The sequence below is a fragment of the Hemitrygon akajei genome, chromosome 27 (assembly GCF_048418815.1).
Source record: "Hemitrygon akajei chromosome 27, sHemAka1.3, whole genome shotgun sequence".
In the NCBI taxonomy this organism is placed as follows: Eukaryota; Metazoa; Chordata; class Chondrichthyes; order Myliobatiformes; family Dasyatidae; genus Hemitrygon; species Hemitrygon akajei.
In genome coordinates this window covers 47663541-47684969 of record NC_133150.1, presented here as the reverse complement: position 1 = coordinate 47684969, position 21429 = coordinate 47663541, and the positions used below count along the sequence as shown (strand labels likewise).

The following is a 21429-nucleotide window of genomic DNA, read 5'->3' as shown; positions in this document are numbered from 1 at the left end:
ATCTGGATGTATCACAGCTTGGTACAGCTATTGTTCTTCTCAACTCTGCAAGCAATTGCAAAGAGTTGTGGACACAGCTCAGCACATCATGGAAGCCAGCCTCCCTTCCATGGACTCTCTCTACATTTCCCCTGCCTCTGGAAAGCAGCTAACAAAACATCAATTCATCACCCATCATGGACATGTCCTTCTCCACCATCAGCAGTATCTACAGGAGGTGCCACTAAGTCATCGTTAAAGATCCCTGCAGCTACCATCAGGCAAGAGGTACAGAAGCCTCAAATTTCAAACAGCAGCCATTCAGTTCTTGAACCAACCAGCACAACCCTAATCCCTACAGTTTAACAACACTATGCCCACCTCGCACTGAAATGGTCTTTGAGTCCTGATGAAGAACCTCGGCACGGAACGCCGACTGTTTAATCCCGTCCATAGTCCATGCTGAGTTGCTCCAGCATTTTGAGTTTGTTGCTCTGGATTTCCAGCATCAGCCAAATCTCTTCAATTTTCAGCTAAGTATTTTATTGTTCTAATTGTACATTTTTTGTAAAAGTTGTCTTTATGATTTTGTTTTTCGTGTGAATGCTGATTGTACGATGCTGCTGCGAGTACGTTTTTCGTTGCACCTGTGCATACTGCTACCTGTGCGTCGGTCCAACAAAAGACTTGACCTTTTAACTTAGTTTCATTTTCACACAGCACTTGATAGAGACAAAATCAACAATTTGAATAAATAATAAATATACTTTTTAATTGCTGAAATGGTGTTCTTGATTACAATGTGGTATGGTCACTGAATATAACACAACCCCTCAGAACAGTCAAATAAACAAAGATTAGATCATCTCACATGGCTGAGAATGAAAAATCCAAGGAGATGTTTCAAACAGAAGACAAACTGGACTTTGTAACTAGTGCCACAGCAGCTATACAGAACTGAGCCAAAATTCCAGGTTTCAAACATGCAACTTATCACCTTCTAGCTTGTCCTCTTTCTCCTCCCCCTCCCCACCTTTTTATTCTGTCTTTCCCCTTCCTTTCCAGCCCTGAAGGATCTTGACCCAAAACATTGATTGTTTATTCATCTCCATAGATGCTGCCTGACCTGCTGAGTTCCTCCAGCATTTTGAGTGTGTTGTTTAAGCCATAATCACTGACAAGAGTACACACACACACACACACACACACACACACACACACACACACACACACACACACACACACACACACACACACCACTGACAAGAGTACACACACACACACACACACACACACACACACACACACACACACACACACACACACACACACACACACACACACACACACACACACACACACACACACACACACACACACACGCTGTCCCTGTACTAATTGGGCCTTGTCACTCCAGATTCCCACTTCAACTTCATGGCTTTGTTAAAGCAACAAATGCTTAAAATGAAGAGTTATTTATTTTTCATATCCTCAGCCTGGTCTGGTACTCTTGGAAAACCATTCCTTCAATGGGAGCCCAACACCCGTCATGCTCTCTTCTCACTGCTGCCATCGGGAAGGAGGTATGGGAGCCTCAGGACTCACACCACCAGATTCAGAAACAGTTATTACCCCTCAGTCATCAGGCCCCTAAACCAAAGGGGATATCTTCACTCAACTTCACTTGCTCCATCATTGAAATGTTCCCACAACCAAAGGACTCACTTTCAATTACTCTTCCACATGTTCTCTATATTTATTGCTTATTTATTTATTATTATTGTTTCTCTCTTCTTTCATTTACACAGTTTGATGTCTTTTGCTCACATGTCTGCTCTGTCGGTGTGGTCTTCCAACTGACTCGATTATGGTTATTGGACTTATTAGGAATGCCCACAAGAAAATGAATTTCAGGTTGTATATGGTGACATATATGTACTTCAATAATAGATTAACTCCTCCTCTCAATGGACTTCTCTGGGATCCCAACAATGGTTTCCAAATGGCACTAGACAGGAGCGTGAGCAACTAAACTAATTTCGCGCCAATCTAAAGGATGGGTGCCCAAAAGCTAGGTCAGAGAGGTAGGTCTTCTGAGGCATGAGGAAGTGGATGAGGAGGGACAGGGGTGGTCAGGAGGGTAGGCTAGAGCTAGTGCTCCAGACAGCTGAAGCTACAGCCAGTTAAATTCCATTAAGTGAGCAGATGGCATTGAAGTTAGCATTGTGGACAGCGAGGAAGGATACAGCGAATCAAAGACAAGAGGCATAGAGTCATACAGCACAGAAACACACCCCTTGGCCCAATTTGCTGACCGTGATGACAATCTGAACTAGAGGGAGAGGACTGCAAAATGAAAGAAGTAGAGCATTGGACATCGTTACTTGTACGACCTGTACAGTGAAATTGGCAGAGCGTCATTGAATGATGATGATCAGAGGTACTTGGGGGTGCTCAGTCTCCTGAAAGTCGCAACACAGGGTGGTGAAGATGGCAGGTGCCACGTTTGCCTTAATAGGTCAAATTACATAAGGTAAGTCTCTCAAAGTCCAACCCTACGTCCCCATTGTGGGAGGTAGAAACAGGTAAGGCCGGCCACCAGGGCTCTGGTAAAGCTGTCTAGACCAATCCCCCATACAGTGGAAGCAATAGATTGCAGAAGTGTTGATGAACTCCAACCATACCATTGACTACAGAGGACGATGGAGATGCGAGGTCAACAGCCTATGCTCCACAGAGGAGCAAAGGGCCAAGTAAGTAAGTACCAAAGATACAGAACGTTAAGGTTAAGGAGGTTATGTGTCAACTTCACAAAATATTGGTTAGGCTGCAGTGGAGTATTGCGTACAGATCAGGTCACTGCATTATAGGAAGGATGTAGATATGGTCGTGCTGTTTAGACAGCAGAGGAGATTCACCAGGATGTTGCCTGGATTAGAGGCATTAGTTAGGGGGGAGAGACTGGATAGGGTCATGCTTGTTTTCCCCTGATGAGAGCAGGTTGAAGGGTGATCTGATAGTGGTATATAGAGTTATTAGGGGCTTAGCTAGGGCATGGTAAATATGTCAGAAAACAAGAGAGTCTAGGTTTAAGGCGCGAGAAAGGAGATTTAAAAGAGTTTTGTGGGGAACGTCTTGTTTTTACATGCAGAGAGGTGACATCTGGAACTCGCTGCCAGAGGAGGTGGTGGAAGAATGCCAAGAACACCAAAGGCGATTTCAGAGACAGAGAGGCGGAGACCACGAAGAGATCTGAAGTAAATACAAGAAGTTTAAAATGGAGGTGTTGCCAGTGAGGACCAGGGAGCAGCGGAGAATGGGATGTGATGCAGGTGGGGTCAGAGGTCGGCAGGGATTTGGACAACCTTGGGTTTACAGAGAATGGAATCAGGAAATGTGCAGAACCCTCAATTCTGAGGGAACAAGTGTGGATGAGGGTTTCAGTGCATGCAAACTGAAGTGAGTCATTGAGACAATGATGTTTCATTCTAATTACTCAATGGATATAGGTCTCTGCGTTCTCATTCATTCCCACTGTGCTTGGTGAACCATTGGTCTAGATTATCTCAGAGTGGAGGGAATCCTGGGGAATTTCCAGCATCCTTTCCTTTACAAGTCACCGCCACATCCTTGCCTCTCCCTGCGTCCCACCCTGAGACTTACTCTGTGCAATGCCTCCCTTGGCAAGTTTGAGGAAGACTGTGAGAAGGGAGAGGAATGGATCCTAGCTGAAGTTTCTAGGGCTGTGAGAGGTTTCTTTGTTTCCTGGAGTTTTACTGGAGTTCTATTTGTGAAAGGCAGCACCTATTTACTGCAGATACCTACACTAAATTCTCCTGGAAGCCATGGTAAGCTCCAGTCAGCAGGCTTCACACTCAGTACTCTCTTCAGTTTCCTGATTAATATGAGGCTTTAGTGAGGACAAGTTTCTACTACACTTGAGGAGAGGAAATGAACAGAGGATGTCCTCAGGAGAACGACTGATCATCAAGGTTCAAAGCTGGGAACTGCTTCTCCATGGTAGCACAGCAGTCAGCAAAATGCTTTTACTGCACTGGTTGTAGGATTGGGGTTCAATTCCTACCAATGTCTGTACAGAGTTTGTGCATTCTCCCTGTTACCTCAGGATGCTCCAGTTTCCTCCTGCATCCCAACGATGAGAGGGAAGTTCTTCACTCAGAGGGTGGTGAGAGAGGAACCGATGGATGCAGGTTTGATTGCAACATATAGGAGAAGGGAGGGGTACAGAGGGCTATGCTTCAGGTGCAGGTCAATAGGACTAGGCAGAATAATAGTTCAGCATGGACAAGATGGGCTGAAGGGCCTGTTGCTGTGCTGTGGTGCTCTATGACTCTATGAAATACAGGTTAGGGTTAGTGAACTGTGGACGTGCTATGTTGGCACCAGTAGTGAAGTGACACCTGCAGGCAACCCAGCACAGTCCTTGCCGATTTGATGCAAACACGCATCAAGCATAGATTTTGATGTACAGGTACATATGACTAATAAAGCTATTCTTTAATCTTTTATTCCACCGAGCACAGCTCGTTCACACTAGACTTACGTGACCCAGAATTGATCCACCTTGGGCTGCTCCGGCAATCTCAGCAATCGGTCACTCCTCACTGAAATCTGTAGTCTACCTTAAGCAATACCATTGAAATTTATCAATTAATAGCTGTGACACACACACACACACACATGGTCAGAGTGGGCATAAGCATGGCTCAACACACTCAAAATACTGGAGAAACTCAGCACGTTTATGCAGAGGATAAAACAATCAATGCTTTGGGCCGAGACCCTTCATCAAAACTGGAAAGCAAGGGGAGGAATCCAGAAGAAGGAGGGGAGAGGAGAAGGAAGCTTCTTCCCCCTTCCTTTCTAGTCCTTATGAAGGGTCTCGGGCCAATACAGTGACTGTTTATTCCCCTCCACGGAAGTTGCCTGACCTGCTGAGTTCCTCCAGCATTTTGTACGAGTTGCTCTGGATTTCCAGCATCTGCAGAATATCTTGCGTTGATGATCATGGCTCACACTTCCCGTATAAACCGCCAGGGACAGCTCAGCCCCATCACGTTTAGACCAGCCTTCTGACTGCTCTCCCTCCACCTCTCACAGACTGTGACTCTGACATGGTTTTGACAGGAGCAGAGTTACCCGTCACCATCGCATCAACTACCTCATTAAAGGTTGCTAGGCCTAGGTCATCTACAACTAATCTCTGAAAAGATGTACATCTTCTGGAGGGAGAAAGATGTAGTCAAGAGACTTAACAAAGATCATGACACTTAAAAGTTACAAAATACCTCATCGGAGTGGTAGGACAGAGAAACAGAAGAACACAAGATCCTGGCACAGTGAGGTGGAAGGAGGAATATATAGCTAGATAATTTGGTTCAAGGCTTTATTTTGTGGGCAATGTAAATCAGGTCTAATTAAGTACAAGGTGCAAGACTAACTCCTCACATCTCAACCTGCTCTCAAGAATCACTCACTGGCAGAGAACTTTCTATGAAGCAACTCGAACTTCATTTAACACCCTGGTGTTTCACTAGATCAATGTCAAGTCCTCGTGTTCCCTCTCCACATTCTGGACATCTCAAATGTACAATCAGTGGCCACTTCATTAGGTACACCTATACACCAGCTTGTTAATACAAATATCTCAGCAGCCAATCACGTGGCAGCAACTCAATGCATAAAAGCATGCAGCCATGGTCAGGAGGTTCAGTTGTTGTTTAGTCTAAACATCAGAATGGGGAAGAAATGTGATCTAAGTGACTTTGACTGTGGAATGATTGTTGGCGCCAGATGGGGTGGTATGAGTATCTCAGAAACTGCTGATCTCCTGGGAATTTCACGCCCAGCAGTCTCTTGAGTTTACTGAAAATGGTGCGAAGAACAAAAAACACTCGGTGAGCAGCAATTCCGTGGACAAGGAAGCCTTGTTAATGAGAGAGGTCAGAAGAGAATGGGCAGACTGGCTCAAGCTGACAGGAAGGCGACAGTAAGGCAAATAATAACTAGTTACAACTGTGGTGTGCAGAAGAGCATCTCCAAATGCACAAAACAGCAAACCTTGAAGTGGATGGGCTACAGCAGCAGAAGATCATGAACATACACTCGGTGACCACTTTATTAGGTGCGGGAGGTACCGAATAAAATGGCCACTGAGTTTATTTCACCAGTCATGATTTCTAGTATTTGGTTTCAGTTGTTGCCTGGCAGATTCCAGTTCTTTAACAGAAAGGATGTGAGTTGCTCTCTGATACAGCTTTCGCTCTTTGCAAGGTCTACACTAGGCCAGAAGCTCATGAAACTCTGGAGTAGCTGAAGTCTCTAAAGGTGAGGTACCATGTTACGAAAAACTGTCTCTAGTTTGTTTAAAAAAAAAGCAGCAAACTCCCAAATCCGTATTCTTAAACGGATGGAGATGATGATTGATTTCAGATGCTGGGTTATAAGGTAATATACGGATATAAATGGACAGTTTTTAATTAAAGCTAATTTTAACATACCTGTCATACTGAATATTGTGTGCATAGTTCTATGTGGCTGCAAGAAAAATCAGTGAACTTCGCTTAAAAAGTAAATACATCTTTGACTCAAGGCAATTTGCAAGGTTAATTCTGTGGTCAATGTATATCAGTCTGCTGGGTACTGATTTGGAGGTCTAACCAAGGGCAAGATACAAGGCTCACTCCTCACATAATTGTACTCACGAGAAATGATCCTGGGAAGGAAAGTGTTAATGTATGAGGAGTGTTTGATCACTCTGGAGTTGTACTTGTTGGAGTTTAGATGAATGAGGGGCATCTCACTGAAACCTATCAAATATTGGAAGGCCGAGACCAAGAGGATGTGGAAAAGATGTTCCCCATAGTGACAGCATCTAGGACCAGCCGGCATGTTATCAATAGAAGGATGCTCCTTTAGAAGGGAGATGAGGAGGAACCCTTTAGCAAGAAGGTGGTGAATCTATGGAATTCTTTGTCATGGACGGCTGTGGAAGCCAAGTCATTGGATGTATTTAAAGTGGAGGTTGATAGGTTCTTGATTAGTCGGGGTGTCAGAGGTTATGTGGAGAAGGCAAGAGAATGGGGTTAAAAGGGATAATATATCAGCCATGATGGATTCAATGGCCCAAATGGCCTAAATCTGCTCCCGTGTCTTATGGACTTGCCTACAGTCATCACTCCATGGTAAACAGCAGTGTGGATAGCAAGTGGATGGAGTTTAACTGATTATGTTGGAATATTGTTACTGTTATAACAGTTTTAGGCATTATTTCTATTCTATAATGGATTTATTGAGAATGCTCACAAGACAATGAATCCCAGGATTGTACATAGTGACATAATAAATTTACTTTGAACTTGGAACAACCTTCTGGAAAGGAACTGTGATCCCCTCCCATGGGGATATAGCACCTTCTGCCATTCACAAGGTCTTTTGGAGAACACCTCACTAACTGGGGCCTTGTGGTACCGGACTGGCAAAACCACATGAACATCATGGACTGAGATACTGACAAATGTTTATGAGGTTTTAATATCTCCAGATTCAGAGGTGGTAATGACCATTGTCGTAGCATCCAGAACAGGATGCCAAATAAAGTCAGAGAAAAGTACAGCACAGAAATAGACCCTTCAGCCCATCTAGTCTGTGATGAACCATTTAAACGATGGAGTAATTAAAAACAAATCTATTAATATTTATATTGCGCTATTTTATTGAAATGAGTCAGTGCTTCTGAAGAAGGGTGGCAGACATTAGGGTCTTGCTGCCCAGCTCTAGCGTGGGAGACAGGGTGGCACCTGGGTTAGGCTCCAGTCACCTGAGTTCAGTACTGGCCTTTGGCGGTGCTTGTGACTATGTGGGTTTCCCCTGGCTGCCCTGGTTTCCTCCCAAATCCCAAAGACGTGTAGGTTGGTAGGTTAATTGGAAACTGTAAATGAGCCCTTAATTACGATCAGGGGGAGCTGGTGGGCCAGTGTGAGGGAGAACATATTTCTGACATACAGGGCAGTAAGGAGAGGAGAAATGGGACATGGGATGGCTTTGATGGGAGACAGCATGAGCCCAATGGGCCCAAAGGCCTCCTTCTTGTTATCATGAGGTAGGATGTTTCTAATTTTTTTACTAGGATGCTGCCAGGGTTGGCATATTTGATGAGGATAGGTTCTTTCACCTATCAGCTTCCCAGCTTTTTACCTCACCTCTGCCCCCTCCCGGTTTCACCCATCACCTACTACCTTGTACTTCTTCCTTCCCTCCCCCACCTTTCTGATCCTTTTTTCCAGTCGTGATGAAGGGCCTTGGCCTGAAACACCAGTTGTTTACTCTTTTCCATAGATGCTTCCTGGCCTCCTGAGTTCCTCCAGCATTTTGTGTGTGTTGACAGGTTGAGTGAGCTAGGTCTTTTCTCTCTGCAGTGCAAGAGGATGAGAGGTGAGATTAGAGGGGCACAGATCAAGTGGACAGCCAGAGACCTTCTCCCAGGGCAGGAATGCCTCATACCAGGGTGCAAAATTTTAAGGTGATTGGAGGAAAGTATCGGGGGATGTCAGAGGTAGGATTTGTTACACAGAGAGTGGTGAGTGTGTGGAACATCCTGCCAGAGTGGTGGCAGAGGCAGATACATTAGGTAGATACATGGATGATAGAAAAATGGATGGCTATGTGGGAGGGAAGGGCTAGATTGATCTTAGAGTAGGTTAAAAGTTCAACACAACATTGTGGGCTGAAGGGCCTGTACTGTGCTGTAATGTTCTATGATCTAACCACACATTTCAAAAATGATGTTTTTTTTAAGTGCTGCCCTGCCCTTTGAGCAGTTACAAGAATAAGGTGTGGTCATGATGCAGAATCAAGACCACAGAGATGATACTCATCCAGACTTTCCACTTACAGCGATACTCAAACCACTGGAGGAACTCAGCAGGCTGAGCAGCATCTGCAGAGGCAGAGTGACGGCCGAAGTTTCAGATCAAGCTCCTGCACTGTGACGCAGATGCTGCCCGACCCACTAAATTCCTCCAGCGGTTTGTACCTTGCTCCATATTCCAGCCTCTGCAGACTGCTGCGGGCTTGTTCCTGCTGACAATACCCAAGGACCATCAAGTTTAAAAAAAAATTGAGACACAGTGTGGAACAGACCCTTCCGGCCCTTCGAGAGGCAGCACCAAGTAATCCCCGGATTTAACCCTACCCTAATCACAGGAACGATTTACAATGACCAATTAACCTACTGTCTTTGGACCGTGAGAGGAAACCAGAGCACCCGGAGGAAACCCACACAGTCACGGGGAGAACATACAAACTACTTACAGGCAGCGGCGGGAATTGAGCCTGTGTCACCCGTACTGTAAAGGGTTGTGCTAACGACTACATTACTGTGCTGCCTACAACCTACAGAACATGACACTCAAGGACCTGGGTTATATTATATATTTTTGTTCTGTGTATGACTGTACATTTACTGTTTTCTTATATGTGCTATATGTGCTTTGTATGACTTTCGGTGTTGTGTTTTGTACCTTGGCCCCGGTGTAACACTGTTTCGTTTGGCTGTATTCCTATACGGTTGAATGACAATTAAACTTGAACTCTGTGTGTCTCCAATAAGACAGAAAACCTCTGCCCAAAATACTCTGCCAATACAAGTTCCTTTGTTCTTAAAAAAAATCATAAAGTCTGCAAAAAGAAACTACTTAGTTTGCTATCTCAAAAATACACATCACTAGCAAATAACTTCCCACAGTTATTTTTACTTCAGTCAATTCACTAAGACTTTAACTGGTATTCCATCTCAAAGATTAAATCTGCTAAAACTACAAAGTATTTTTAGAAAATCAGCAACTAAGGGCCATATTCCACCAAAATTAGAATTTTGCTTTTAAGTTGTATTCTCGCTTTTTTGTTTGCCTTCCCAGCAGACTCTCCGGGCACTTTCTGCAGGACCAGGTCTCTTCCAAAGTACAAGATGCAAAAGACACACGTCCATCGAAGCATAGCATATGTTCCATCACGAGCACTGGTTCCTTAAGGTTTGCCATAACCAGCGGAGGCTGCCACACACAACCTCACAACTCTCCCAATGGCGAGCCTCTCAAACAGCCTCTGGCAACCAAGTCCAGTTCCTGGCCTTCACGTGTGGTTTAGCTACTAAGTTACTAAGCTACTTAGTTTAGCTACTAAGCCCAGCAGAGCTGTTTCTACTGACAGAAGAAGGGGTAAAGGTACATTAATGGCACCTTAAAACCAGTCGCTCGTCAGCTGTTGTTGGCAGCTCATCTAGGAGAAGGAAAACTCTGATCTCAAACCTTTGCTACCTTGTGGATATATCCACTCATGGGGGAAGGCTCTGGGACTAAAACCCGTGGAAGAGCTGGAGTTCCTGAGGCATTGATTTCAATTCTGACTGGCAACCCCTGCGACACCACTGGTGCCAAACTGTGTCAGGTTCTGCTATTCCTTTGGATTGATCTGCTGCGAGGAGAGGGGAGCCTGCCTCGTGGGCAATAGCTTGCTCTCCATATTGTACTGCCCTGGCTTGCATATCGCGTCGACCCCAATGAACAGAGGGCCTCAGTGGCTACCAGGATCAAGGCGTGCGAGTGACATTTACAGTAGAGGGGAAACATTGCAGGCTATAGCAGTTACCGTAAGCCTCGATGGACTTTTATCTGAATGCATAGCAGTGCACAATGCAGCTTAATCTGTGAGTCTAAGAGTCCACTGGGGAAGTCGGAGGCCCAAAGTCCACGAGCCCTCCGGAGGTGGCCTGTTCTGGGGTTGGAGACCTGTCTATGTGTGGGAGGGAGGGAGGAAAGGGAGATTGTTTCACATTTGTTGTGTTGCTGTTTCTCCTTGTATTGCTTTGCTGAACATCTTGGTCGGTGCTGGAATGTGTGGTGGCATTTGCGGGCTGCCCCCAGCACCTCCTTAGGCTGTGTTGGTTGTCAACGCAAACGGCACACTTCACTGTATGTTTCGATGTACCTGTGATAAATAAGTGAATCTGAACCTGAATCTAGTCCAGTCCTATAGTGTGACATTTTTGTAAGTGCTTATCAAGTGGAGAGAACTAGTTGGTTGCTGGGAGGTGTGAGGAACAGAAAAATGTCTACTGGCGGCTAACAGGAGTGATGACAATGTTGGATTGGGACCCTAATCCCAAAGAAACTTAAGGGCCGCTTCTCTACTTGTGCTATTTAGGAATTCGACAGTAGTGTAGTCAAGTAGTAAACAGCTAACATAGTCCAATGGCCAAAGGAGGAATTTACCGGTGGCCATTTTAATTCCTATCCCATTCTCATTTCAACATGTTGGTCCATGGCGTCCTCTTCTGCCATGATAAGGCCACCCTCAGGGTGGAGGAGCAACACTTCATATTCCTCCTGGGTAGCCTCCAACCTCATGGCATGAATATTGATTTCTCCATCCAGTATCTTCCCCCTTCCCTTCCTCCATTCTCCAACACTGACCTCCTAACCCTCCTATTGCCTCCTCCTGGTGCCACTCCTCCTCCCCTTTCTCCCAGCTTCCCTCTTCTCCAGCCCTTTACCTCTCCCACTCACCTGGCTTCACCTATTATCTTCTAGCTGTCCTCCTTCCCCTTTCCCAGTCCTGAAGGAGGGTCTCAGCCCGAAACATTGGCTGTTTATCCCCCTCCTTTGGTGTTGCCTGACCCGTTGAGTTCATCCAGAGTCTTGTGATGTTACTCTGGATTTCCAGCAGAATCTCTCGTGTTTATAACACAGTCATGATTTCAACTCCACCCTGGAAGGTCCCAAGCCCAACTGCGAAAGGCTAGCAACCCCACCCTGTAAAAACCCAGAGCTACAGAAACACCAACAGAAGCTCCAAAGACCTCAATCCCTGGGAGACAAAGATGGGCCATGCCAGGAGACAATTTGAGAGATTGGCCCAGGACAGAGGCCAGCTAGTGTCAGTGACCTCCGCCCCTGTAGGGGTGATTGGGTGAGAAGAAAAGTCACAGCTCAGTCAGACCATTGTGCACAACTGGACACATCTGGATCATCGGACATTTTCTTTTTTTTTTGCTAAACTTCATACAGCCAATCTGAATCTGAGCTGGAAGATACTGTAAATGTGTTCAGTTCCGGGGCATTTACATGAGCTTTGTGTACTTGAATAAACTTCCAGAGAAAAACCAATGTACATCTCCGATGAAAGTTTCCAGCATTCTTAGAAAGGTTCAATTTTAGTGAAGACTTCAAACTTGTAAACACACAAAACACAAATCCCATGCATCTGAAAGGTCAGCACAACATTGTGGGCTGACGGGCCTGTCATGTGCTGTAAGTTTCCATGTTCTATGTAAGTGAATAAAGATTTGAGAACAGTTGCTACTTGAATACTGAAAGGCTGAGAAAAAGTGGATATAGAGAGGCTGTTTCCAATAGTGTAGGACCTAGAGTCTAGGACCAGAGGGCACAGCAGCTGAATACAAGGGCATCCATTTAGAACAGAGGTGAGGAGGAATTGCTTTACTTAGAGGGTGGTGAATCTGTGGAATTCATTGCCACAGACGGCTGTGGAGGCCAGGTCATTGGGTATATTTAAAGTAGAAGTTGATAGTCAGGGCGTCAAAGGTTACAGGGAGAAGGCAAAGAAAGGGGCTGAGAAGAAAGATAAATCAGCCATGATGGAATGGTGGAACAGACTCGATGGGCTGAATAGCCAATTATGTTCTTATTATGTCTTAAGTTGCAGAAATCAATAGACACAAAGGAAATTTCTCTCAACCATGCTTTACACCGAATGACAAATACTCGGCTCAAAGAGCACACTAGTCTTTTTCACAGGACTCACCAGCTGACCGCCAACCCCTAAACCCCACCTCTGGCCTTTTACATCTCATTAAAAACCACCCCCCCTGATGTCCTCACCCCCATGTGTCTCACAGCAGAATGTTCACCTCTGCTCGAGAGAGGTAAAGAGAGTATTCAAAAATAAAATTCAAAAAGCCCACTGATTAAAAACTCCTCAACTTCATGCGACATTTAAAAAGAATTCTCTAAAAATAACAGTGTGGCGCCCATCCCACCCTGTCCCACTTCTCTGTGTGTTGCTGAGTCTCAATGTCCAGCTGCAGTGGACGCAGTTAACTTCTTTCTCCTTTTTATCAGCAGCGGGTTGCAAGACTCCTCTATTTTTTTGATTTTAATTTGTTCGTAGTCAACTCTCATGGTGGCCAAGGCACTGGTCATTTCCTCCTGTGGGCAGAGTAGGTAGTGTCAGAATCTACAAGACGAAAATGGTGCACGTTATTCCCCCCCCCCAACCAGCCCGTCGCCTCTCCCCACCCTGCCCATTGTCCCCACTCCCCTGCTCATCATCCCACCCACCCTACACGTGGACTTTGTCCCACTCCCATCAGGGTGGAGGCTATGTAGCAACCACACCAGGACCAACAGACCTCAAAACTGATACCTTCCCCAAGCGGTATGGCTGATCAATGTCTCCACCCACTAACCCTCCTGTCCACAGCCCCCAACCGCCACTACTTTACCATTTCCTGTCAGTCACCTTATATACAGACACTCCTGTGCCTAGAGTCACTTTATGGACACACATCCAGCAAACCTACAAGCTATCTTATTTATTTATATATACCATTTACATTGTGTTCTTTTATCTTATTGTGCTGCATCAGATCCAGAGTAATAATTATTTTGTTCTCTTTTACACTTGTGTAGTGGAAGTGACATTAAACAATCTTAAGTCTTGAACCAATCCCTCTTCTGGACTGGGTCCCTGTGTCAGAGCTGAGAGAGGATGGATCATGGTTTGTTTCAGAGCCTTTACCTCTTACTGGCAACTCAGTGGGACACAGAAGTCTCCTGCAAGAAAACGCTCCACTGGACACGTACACATATACCCCAGGATACAGGGTTGGTTATTTATGGCTGAGACGAGGAACATTGTGGGGATTTCTGGTCACCACACTGTAGGCAGCATGTGGTTGTGCTGGAAGAGAGTATGGAGGAGATACATCTAGCAAAATGCAGAGAGAATTGGCAAGTTGTCAGGAGGACTGAGGAACAGATGGGAAGCGATAGCATTGGTTCGACTGCGACCGTACCCAAGTAAACGCAAGAGTTGTCTCCTGCTTGCGCTATTTAATCAAGCAGTAAGCAACTAACATTCTCTTACCGTTGTGCACAAGTGCACACGTCTGGGTTGGAGAACTTCAGATATGAGGAGAGATTGGATAGGCTGGCATTGCATTCTCTGGAGAGCAGGAGAGAGGGGTGATCTGATAGAGGTAAATGTAATTATAAGGCAGAAACAGGGTAGATATTCAGAATTGTCTGCCCTTGATAGGGGCATCAAAAGCAAGAGGGCATGGGTTTAAGGTGAGAGGAAGGAATTTGGTTTTAAATGGAAAGCTTTTTTTCTTACACGGAGAGAGGGTGATAGCTGGAACTCACTGCCAGAGGAAGAGTTTGAGGAGGTTTGGTATGTCTCCAAAAACACTTGAAAATTTCTACAGATGTGCTGTGGAGAACATTTACCTGGCTGTATCACCCACCGTCTGGTATCATGGTGTGGGGGGGGGGGGGGGGGGGTGGAGAGAGCTACTGCACAGGGCGCAAGTAAGCTGAAGAAAGTTGTAAACTTAGTCAACTCCATTATGAGCACTAGCCTCCGTAGTGTCCACAGCATCATCAAGGAGCTATAACTCAAAAAGGTGGCATCCATCATTAAGGAAGAGGTACAGGAGCCTGAAGGCCCACAGTCAGCGGTTCAGGACCAGCTTCTTCCCCTCCGCCATCCAATTTCTGAATGGGCATTGAACCCACGAACACTACCTCACTACTTTTTGATTTCTTTTTGCGTACTACTTATTTAACTATTTAATATATATAATTACTGTAATTCATATTTGTTCTATTATTACGTATTGCTTTGTACCACTGCTGCAAAGTCAACAAATTTCATGACACATGCCGGTGATATTAAACCTGATTCTGATTCTGCCTGATCTGCTCCAGGTCTCATTTCTTTTGTTCCAATTCCCTACAGCCCTCAGTTCCATGAACATTCAAAAATGTTATGTACCTCTTTAAATAGCTTCGCTGATCCAGCTTCCACAACCCTGCCACCCAACCTCATACATGCACATGGTATTCTGGGAGAACTGAAAAGGTGTTATATGGCTGTTACTATCTATCCTTTCATAATAAGTGTTGGGGGGATAGTACTTGGATGAAGCTAGAGTGGATTGTTTTCTGCTTATAGGACACATGAACTGACTCATCCCTTTTGAATCATGCCCTGAACCCACAAGACATAACCCTCACTTCTACGAATGTCCTCACACAAGAATTTCCAGCATTGCCCCCGGTCAGTTTTCTCAGCTGGCTGCAGAGGGTTGTATGTAGACCCAGCTCCATCATATGCACTAGCCTCCCCAGCATTGAGGACCTCTTCAAAAGGCGATGCCTCAAGAAAGTCCACGTCCATCATTATGGAAACCAATAGCCAGAATATCCACTCTTCTTATTGACGCTATCAGAAATGAGGCACAGGAGTCCGAAGTTACACTTTCAACATTTTAGGAAAGGCTCTTCCCATCCACCATCAGATTTTTGAATAGGTCATGAACCCATTAACACAATCTCACTATTTTGCTCCCTGTTTGCACTACTTATTTTTTTAAATATATTTCTTATTGTAATTTTTAATGTTTTGCAATGTACTGCTGCCACAAAACAACAAATTTCACAACATATGTTAGTGATAATAAACATGATTCTGATTTTGAATAACACTGGAATCCATTTTACCTTCACTTCCTCCCATAGGTCCTTCTCTTCCTTCAGGACTCTGCTGGTGTGAAGAGGTGTCTGTGGAACCTGATTCGATTGCTAAAGATTGGAAATACCACACAGCAAAATCAGTCCCCATTCAGTGTAACAAAACAAACTTCCATCAATAGATGAAACCATAGACTACAAAGATCACTTTGAAAGTCTGAAGTTATTTCCTGAGTGAAGCTAATCGAATATTGAGAGGCGAGGTGAAGATGCTTCCTATAGTGGTGGAGTTTAGGGCCAGAGAGCACAGCATCAGAATAGAACTATGTTCCTTTAGAACGGAGATGAGGAATTTCTTTAGCCAGAGGGTAGTGAATCTGTGGAATTCTTTGCCATGGACGTGTGTGGAGGCCAAGTCATTGGGTATATTTCAAAGATTCAAAGGTTCATTTTATTGTCAAGGTACGTATGCAGAATACAACTCTGAGATTTGACTTCTCCAAATAGCCATAGAGTACAGGAAACCATATAAGTAGTTGAAAGAAAGACATCAACCCACCCCCCCCGCATGAAAAGAAAAAGAAAACAGAAACTCACAAACTCCAAACACCCCCAACCCCTCCTTCACACAAAAACTAACAGATCACCCAAACCCCCTGCCCGCCAATCCACAATAAGAAAGAATGGGCGAGAACATGAAACAAACAGAGAATTGAAAGAGGCCAATAAGAACCACATTCCGATTCATAAATCTCAGAATTTCGATAACACCTCTGACAGCATCGCGACCCAGCAGCCCCTCTGAGGGCAGCAGAGGGTGGATAGCTCAGTGATTAATAAGGGTGTCAAAGATTACGGGGAAAAGGCAGGAGAATGGGGCTCAGAGGGATAATAAATCAGCCATGATGGAATGGCAGAGCAGACTTGATAGTCTGAATGCTCTAAATCTGCTGCGATGTTCAATGGTCTTTTGGTCTAAAAATTGGAGAGGAAAGAATTGGTGGAAAAATATGGAACAGAAAGCTAAAGAAATGAAAGCTTAAGAACCAATTAATGAGTGTAGGGAAGTCATATTTTGATAGGGGAAGTTTCAATTCCAATCCACATGTGCAATGAACAACATACATTAATCCAGGGATGGTTCATGAATTCCATGATGGTCATCCGTTGTGTTGGCTCGGTCTTCAGGAGATGTCTGATCAATTGCTTGGCTGAAAAATTCACAGAAACAAACCCAGTGGAAGTTAGAATTGCAATTGAATCTCAGTGTCTCAGCTGTGGCCTTCCCCCAGCACATCCTCGGACAGTATTGGATGTTGATGAAAACGGGGCATTTCACTGATTTTGACACTTCTGTGTACACGTGACAAATTAAGCTACTATTTCTCTTTAATCTTGGCGGGTCAATGTCCCTGGATGAGTAATAGGCGGCTGAAGGTTTAAAACCATGTATAATTTGCTGCTAGCTGGTGGGATGGAGATATGGCTCGGCCAAAGGAGGTGTAAGGCGCTCTTTCCCTCTGCTAGACTGCAGGTCACGTGAAGTAATCAGAGGAGGTGATGGATGGTCGTATGAGCAACTGGTGCATATCACAAGTCCTGGTTATGCAACCACTTGAGGCCGGGCAGGCAATCTCTGAAGAGTATTGATAATAGCTGGGGTCACCCATCTTGTAAAGACACTGCCCCGAGCCAATGGCAATGGAAAAACCACGTCTGTAGAAAATTTGCAAAGATCATGGTCAAGACCACGACTGCCCGTGTCATACCACACGGCACATAATGATGACGATGAGTACATCAGAATGTGTTCAAAAAGGAGAATTTGACAATAGTCTCAGGCAAAGTGTGAAGATCTAGATCTAAACTAGTTCAAAATAGAGCTCCTAATATTGCAATGATGGAGAAAAGGTGTCATAACTTATAAAGTACACACAAGTGTACATTCATTTGAACACTGGCAGCTTTCCCAACAGTATTCAGTCACCTTTGGGGACCGAACAGAACTATTCTGTTAAATAGACACCCAATCTGTATTTGGTTTCTCCAACATAGAAGAGACCAAATTTGGTTTTCTGGTCAACATGTATGATGCCAATCACATTCTGCCTTCTGGAAGGTGGGAACACTGTATGAATTCTCTGTCTGGTTGCGTCAAAGGCCCAGTGATGTGATGTCCCCCAGGGGAAACCCCCCCACCAGTCACACCCAGGTCAGGGAGATCGTATTAAACTGAGGAATGAGGGACCTCAAACACTGAAACCTGGAGCTACAAACAATCTGCTGGAGGAACTCGGTGGGGTGAGCAGCGTCTGTGAGGGCCGGATTCCGACGTAAAGCATCGACAATTCCTTTCCTTCCATAGACGTTGCTCAACTCGTTGAATTCCTCCTGTGCCTGTTTGTTGCCCAAACCCTGCTGAAAACTTCAGACACACCAGCCTTCGAGATGATGTGGGGATCAGCTGAGCTGGAAGGCCTGTTCCCTGCACGACTCTGTGAATCTATTCATCGTACTAAAATGCAACTGTTTTTATGCAAGTACGTGCAGTGGTACCACAAACCTGTCTCACCATGACACAATCTAGAGTATGGGGAATACAGATTTTAATTATAATAGAAGACATTTAAAACAAATAAGTCTGGACTTTATTCTCCTTTAAGTAAACAGTTAACACAATACTGCTAAATTATATTAGTGTATGTATGCAAAGTTTATTTTCAGAAGTAAAGTTTGCTTGTAGAAATGTATACCCTTCTTCACACACACTCATACATGAAGTAAAAGGCAGGTATAGCAAAGCAGCTTAGGAGAACTGGACTACCTTCCTCCGAAACTTCCGACCATTCTGGATTTGGAAACTCATACTGTCCCATTCGGATTCGTCTCTTCATTCCAGGAGAGATGGCCAGTCCATGGTTGGAGTAGAATGGAGGATATCCACATAGCCTGCGTGTATCGGTAGAGAGAAGGGCCGTTACAGACACAGTTCTCAACCAAACAACCGAAATGAACCAAAGGTCATCTCCAGCAATGAGTAAAACATCTAAAACGTCCACTGATTCCATCGGTTAGAGTATCACCATTATTTTGATTCAAGGAGTGTGTCCCCTCTGGGATGGTGAATTCTTTGGCACTGTCATGCAGCAGTAAGCTAACACTATTACAGTGGTATGATTGGGCTTCAATTCCTGATGCTGTCGTAAGGAGTTTGTGCGTTCTTTCCATTACTATTTGGGTTTCCTCCGGATGTTCCAGTTTCCTCCCACATTCCCCCATTCCATAGGGGTTAGGATTAGTAAGTGATGGGCATGCTGTACTGGAGCAGGGAACGTGGTGACAGTTACAGGCCAGCACAATCCTCACTGATCTGACTTGACACAAATTACACACTTCACTGTTTGTTTCAAAGCACTCGTGACAAACAAAACTAATGTAATGCTCTGGTTTAACATCATACTTTATTTTATTAATACAGTTATGCTGTTGGTCATTTTATTTTTTTACTGATCTTCTCAAACTGCAAATCCATATATAGAAAAAAGTGTTCTTTTAATTACATTAAACAATTGAGTATTTCATTTTTGCTGTTTAAAATAAAACTAAAACTCATTAAAAAGCTAGGCTTGTTGAAAAAGCCAGCAGGATTTGTCTTGTAACATTTTGGCCAATAAGATGCCCGGGAAAAGAACAGGTAGCCATTTTCTATAGACAGCACGGGATTGAAGGAGTTTTGAAAAAGAATGGAAATGGACAACAAACAGGATAGAAGAACATGCTGGAACACTCCAGAACTAAATTTGGAAGGACAGATACAGAAGTCAGAAAACCCTTGTGCTGCCTATTGTCTCATGGAGAATTTGCAGATAACTTTCAGTTATCAGCTAGCACACAATATTGGAAGTTTAACACCTTTTTCCCTGGATATTGTGTGGTCATTTATTTATTTTTGCTTGCTTGGACTGGTTCTTCAACGCAGAAGCGTTTCGGTACCGTCAGTAAACAAAATGAAGCAAACTGGATTGATTATGCGACAATGAATGAGCTCTAACGATTACATGCACGCTATAGACTGACATATTTGTAACAGACCCTTTTCTTTATTTTGTTTGCTATAGCTTAAAATATTTTATCAATACAATTTCAATCTACATTTATACCGGTGTGAGCTAAATTATTGCTTCCTGGCAAACAGTAAACTTGCATGGGGAAGTCAGTATTCATACTAGTCTTATTTTTCTTCGAAGAAATATTCAAACTTTATGTTTTTTTCTGTGTTTACCCGAATCATATCCATCCTAGACATTTATTTACTGGTATAGACTTTCCTTCGTTAATCCCCATACATCACAGAGTTATGTTGCTGATAGTTGAGTTCATAATAGTAGCTAACTCATTACAAGCCTACGGTGAGGGTATTACAGTAATGTTTGCATTCTTTCTTTAGTAGAAAGTGTTCTTATAATGAAAGTGGTTAACAGCATCTGTAGAAGGTGCAACCAGTCTAGCATTAGGAATGATTGCTGGTTAAAATTATCACGTATTTGCATAAAGTGAGTGTTTTAGAGTCTGTCAAACGTTCAATGAATACTCAAGAGATTCTAGCTTTAATGAGAGAATAATGTTTCAGTGCTGTACCAAGGGAATGGTGTATTGTCAAAAGCGCAATCACTTTAAGGTGTCAACCCAGCTCCCAAGCAGAAATAAAAGATTCCTTGCGCTAAGTCAACAACCGTGGCACAGTTGGGCTGCCATCTCACAACACCAGAGACTCAAGTTCAAACCTCTGGTGCTAACTATATGGAATTTGCACGCTCTCCGTTTCCTCTGGATATTCTGGATTTCCCACGTACCAAAGACATTCAGGTTGGTAGGCCAAATGGCCACTCTAATTTAGACCATAATATCAAAGGAGCAGAATTAAGCCGTTTCGGCCCATTTCATCACAGCTGATCCATTTTCCCTCTAATTCCCAATCTCCTGCCTTCTCCCCGTATCCCTTCATGCCCCAACCAATCAAGAATCTGCCAACCTCTACCTTAAATACACCCAACGACTCGGCCTCCACAGTTTCCTGTGGCAACAAATTCCACAGATTCACCGTTCTCTGGTTACAGAATGCAGGTAGGTTGAGGAATCTGGGGGGTTTGATGGGAATGTGGGATTCATTTGATAGAGGTGTATAAAATGATAAGAAACACAGATTGAACCCACAGTCAGACACTTTTCCTAGGGTGGAAATGGCTAATATGAGGAAACATAAGTTTAAGGTAGGAAGTATGGTGGGGAGCAGGGGGAGAAGTCAGTGGTAGTTTTTTCTTTACACAGAGAGCTGGGTATATAGAACACACTACCAGGAGTGGTGGTAGAGGCATTTAAGAAACTCTGAGATAGGCACATGATTGAAAGGAAAATGGAGGTCTACTTTGGAGGGAAGGATTAGAGTATGTTAAAGGGTTGGCACAGCCCATATCATGCTGGACTGTTGAATGTTCTAGTTTAGGATTAGAGGCAACAGATGGTTGATGGTGTGTGTGGAGTTAATCAGCTGGAGGGACTGTCTCCAAGTTGCATCTAACAGAAGGAACCTTAGACCCCTGGGCAGAACTTCTCTCTCAAACAACACGGATAAATGAATTACGCTGGACAACAAAGA

General features: G+C 44.2%; 1 protein-coding gene across 2 annotated transcripts in view; it reads right to left on the bottom strand.

Annotated features, from left to right (window-relative positions):
* Positions 1–735: 735 nt before the first annotated feature.
* Positions 736–21429, bottom strand: part of LOC140717362 (MAP kinase-activated protein kinase 2) — a 199269-nt gene continuing 178575 nt past the window's right edge. For both annotated transcript variants that reach the window (XM_073030875.1, XM_073030876.1), the window contains exons 7-10: positions 18598–18722; positions 16899–16984; positions 15804–15884; positions 736–13226 (exon numbers count right to left, since the gene is read on the bottom strand). In XM_073030875.1, the coding sequence (XP_072886976.1) occupies positions 13089–13226; positions 15804–15884; positions 16899–16984; positions 18598–18722 (430 nt within the window). In that variant the 3' untranslated portion in view covers positions 736–13088. The remainder of the gene's footprint in view (positions 13227–15803; positions 15885–16898; positions 16985–18597; positions 18723–21429) is intronic.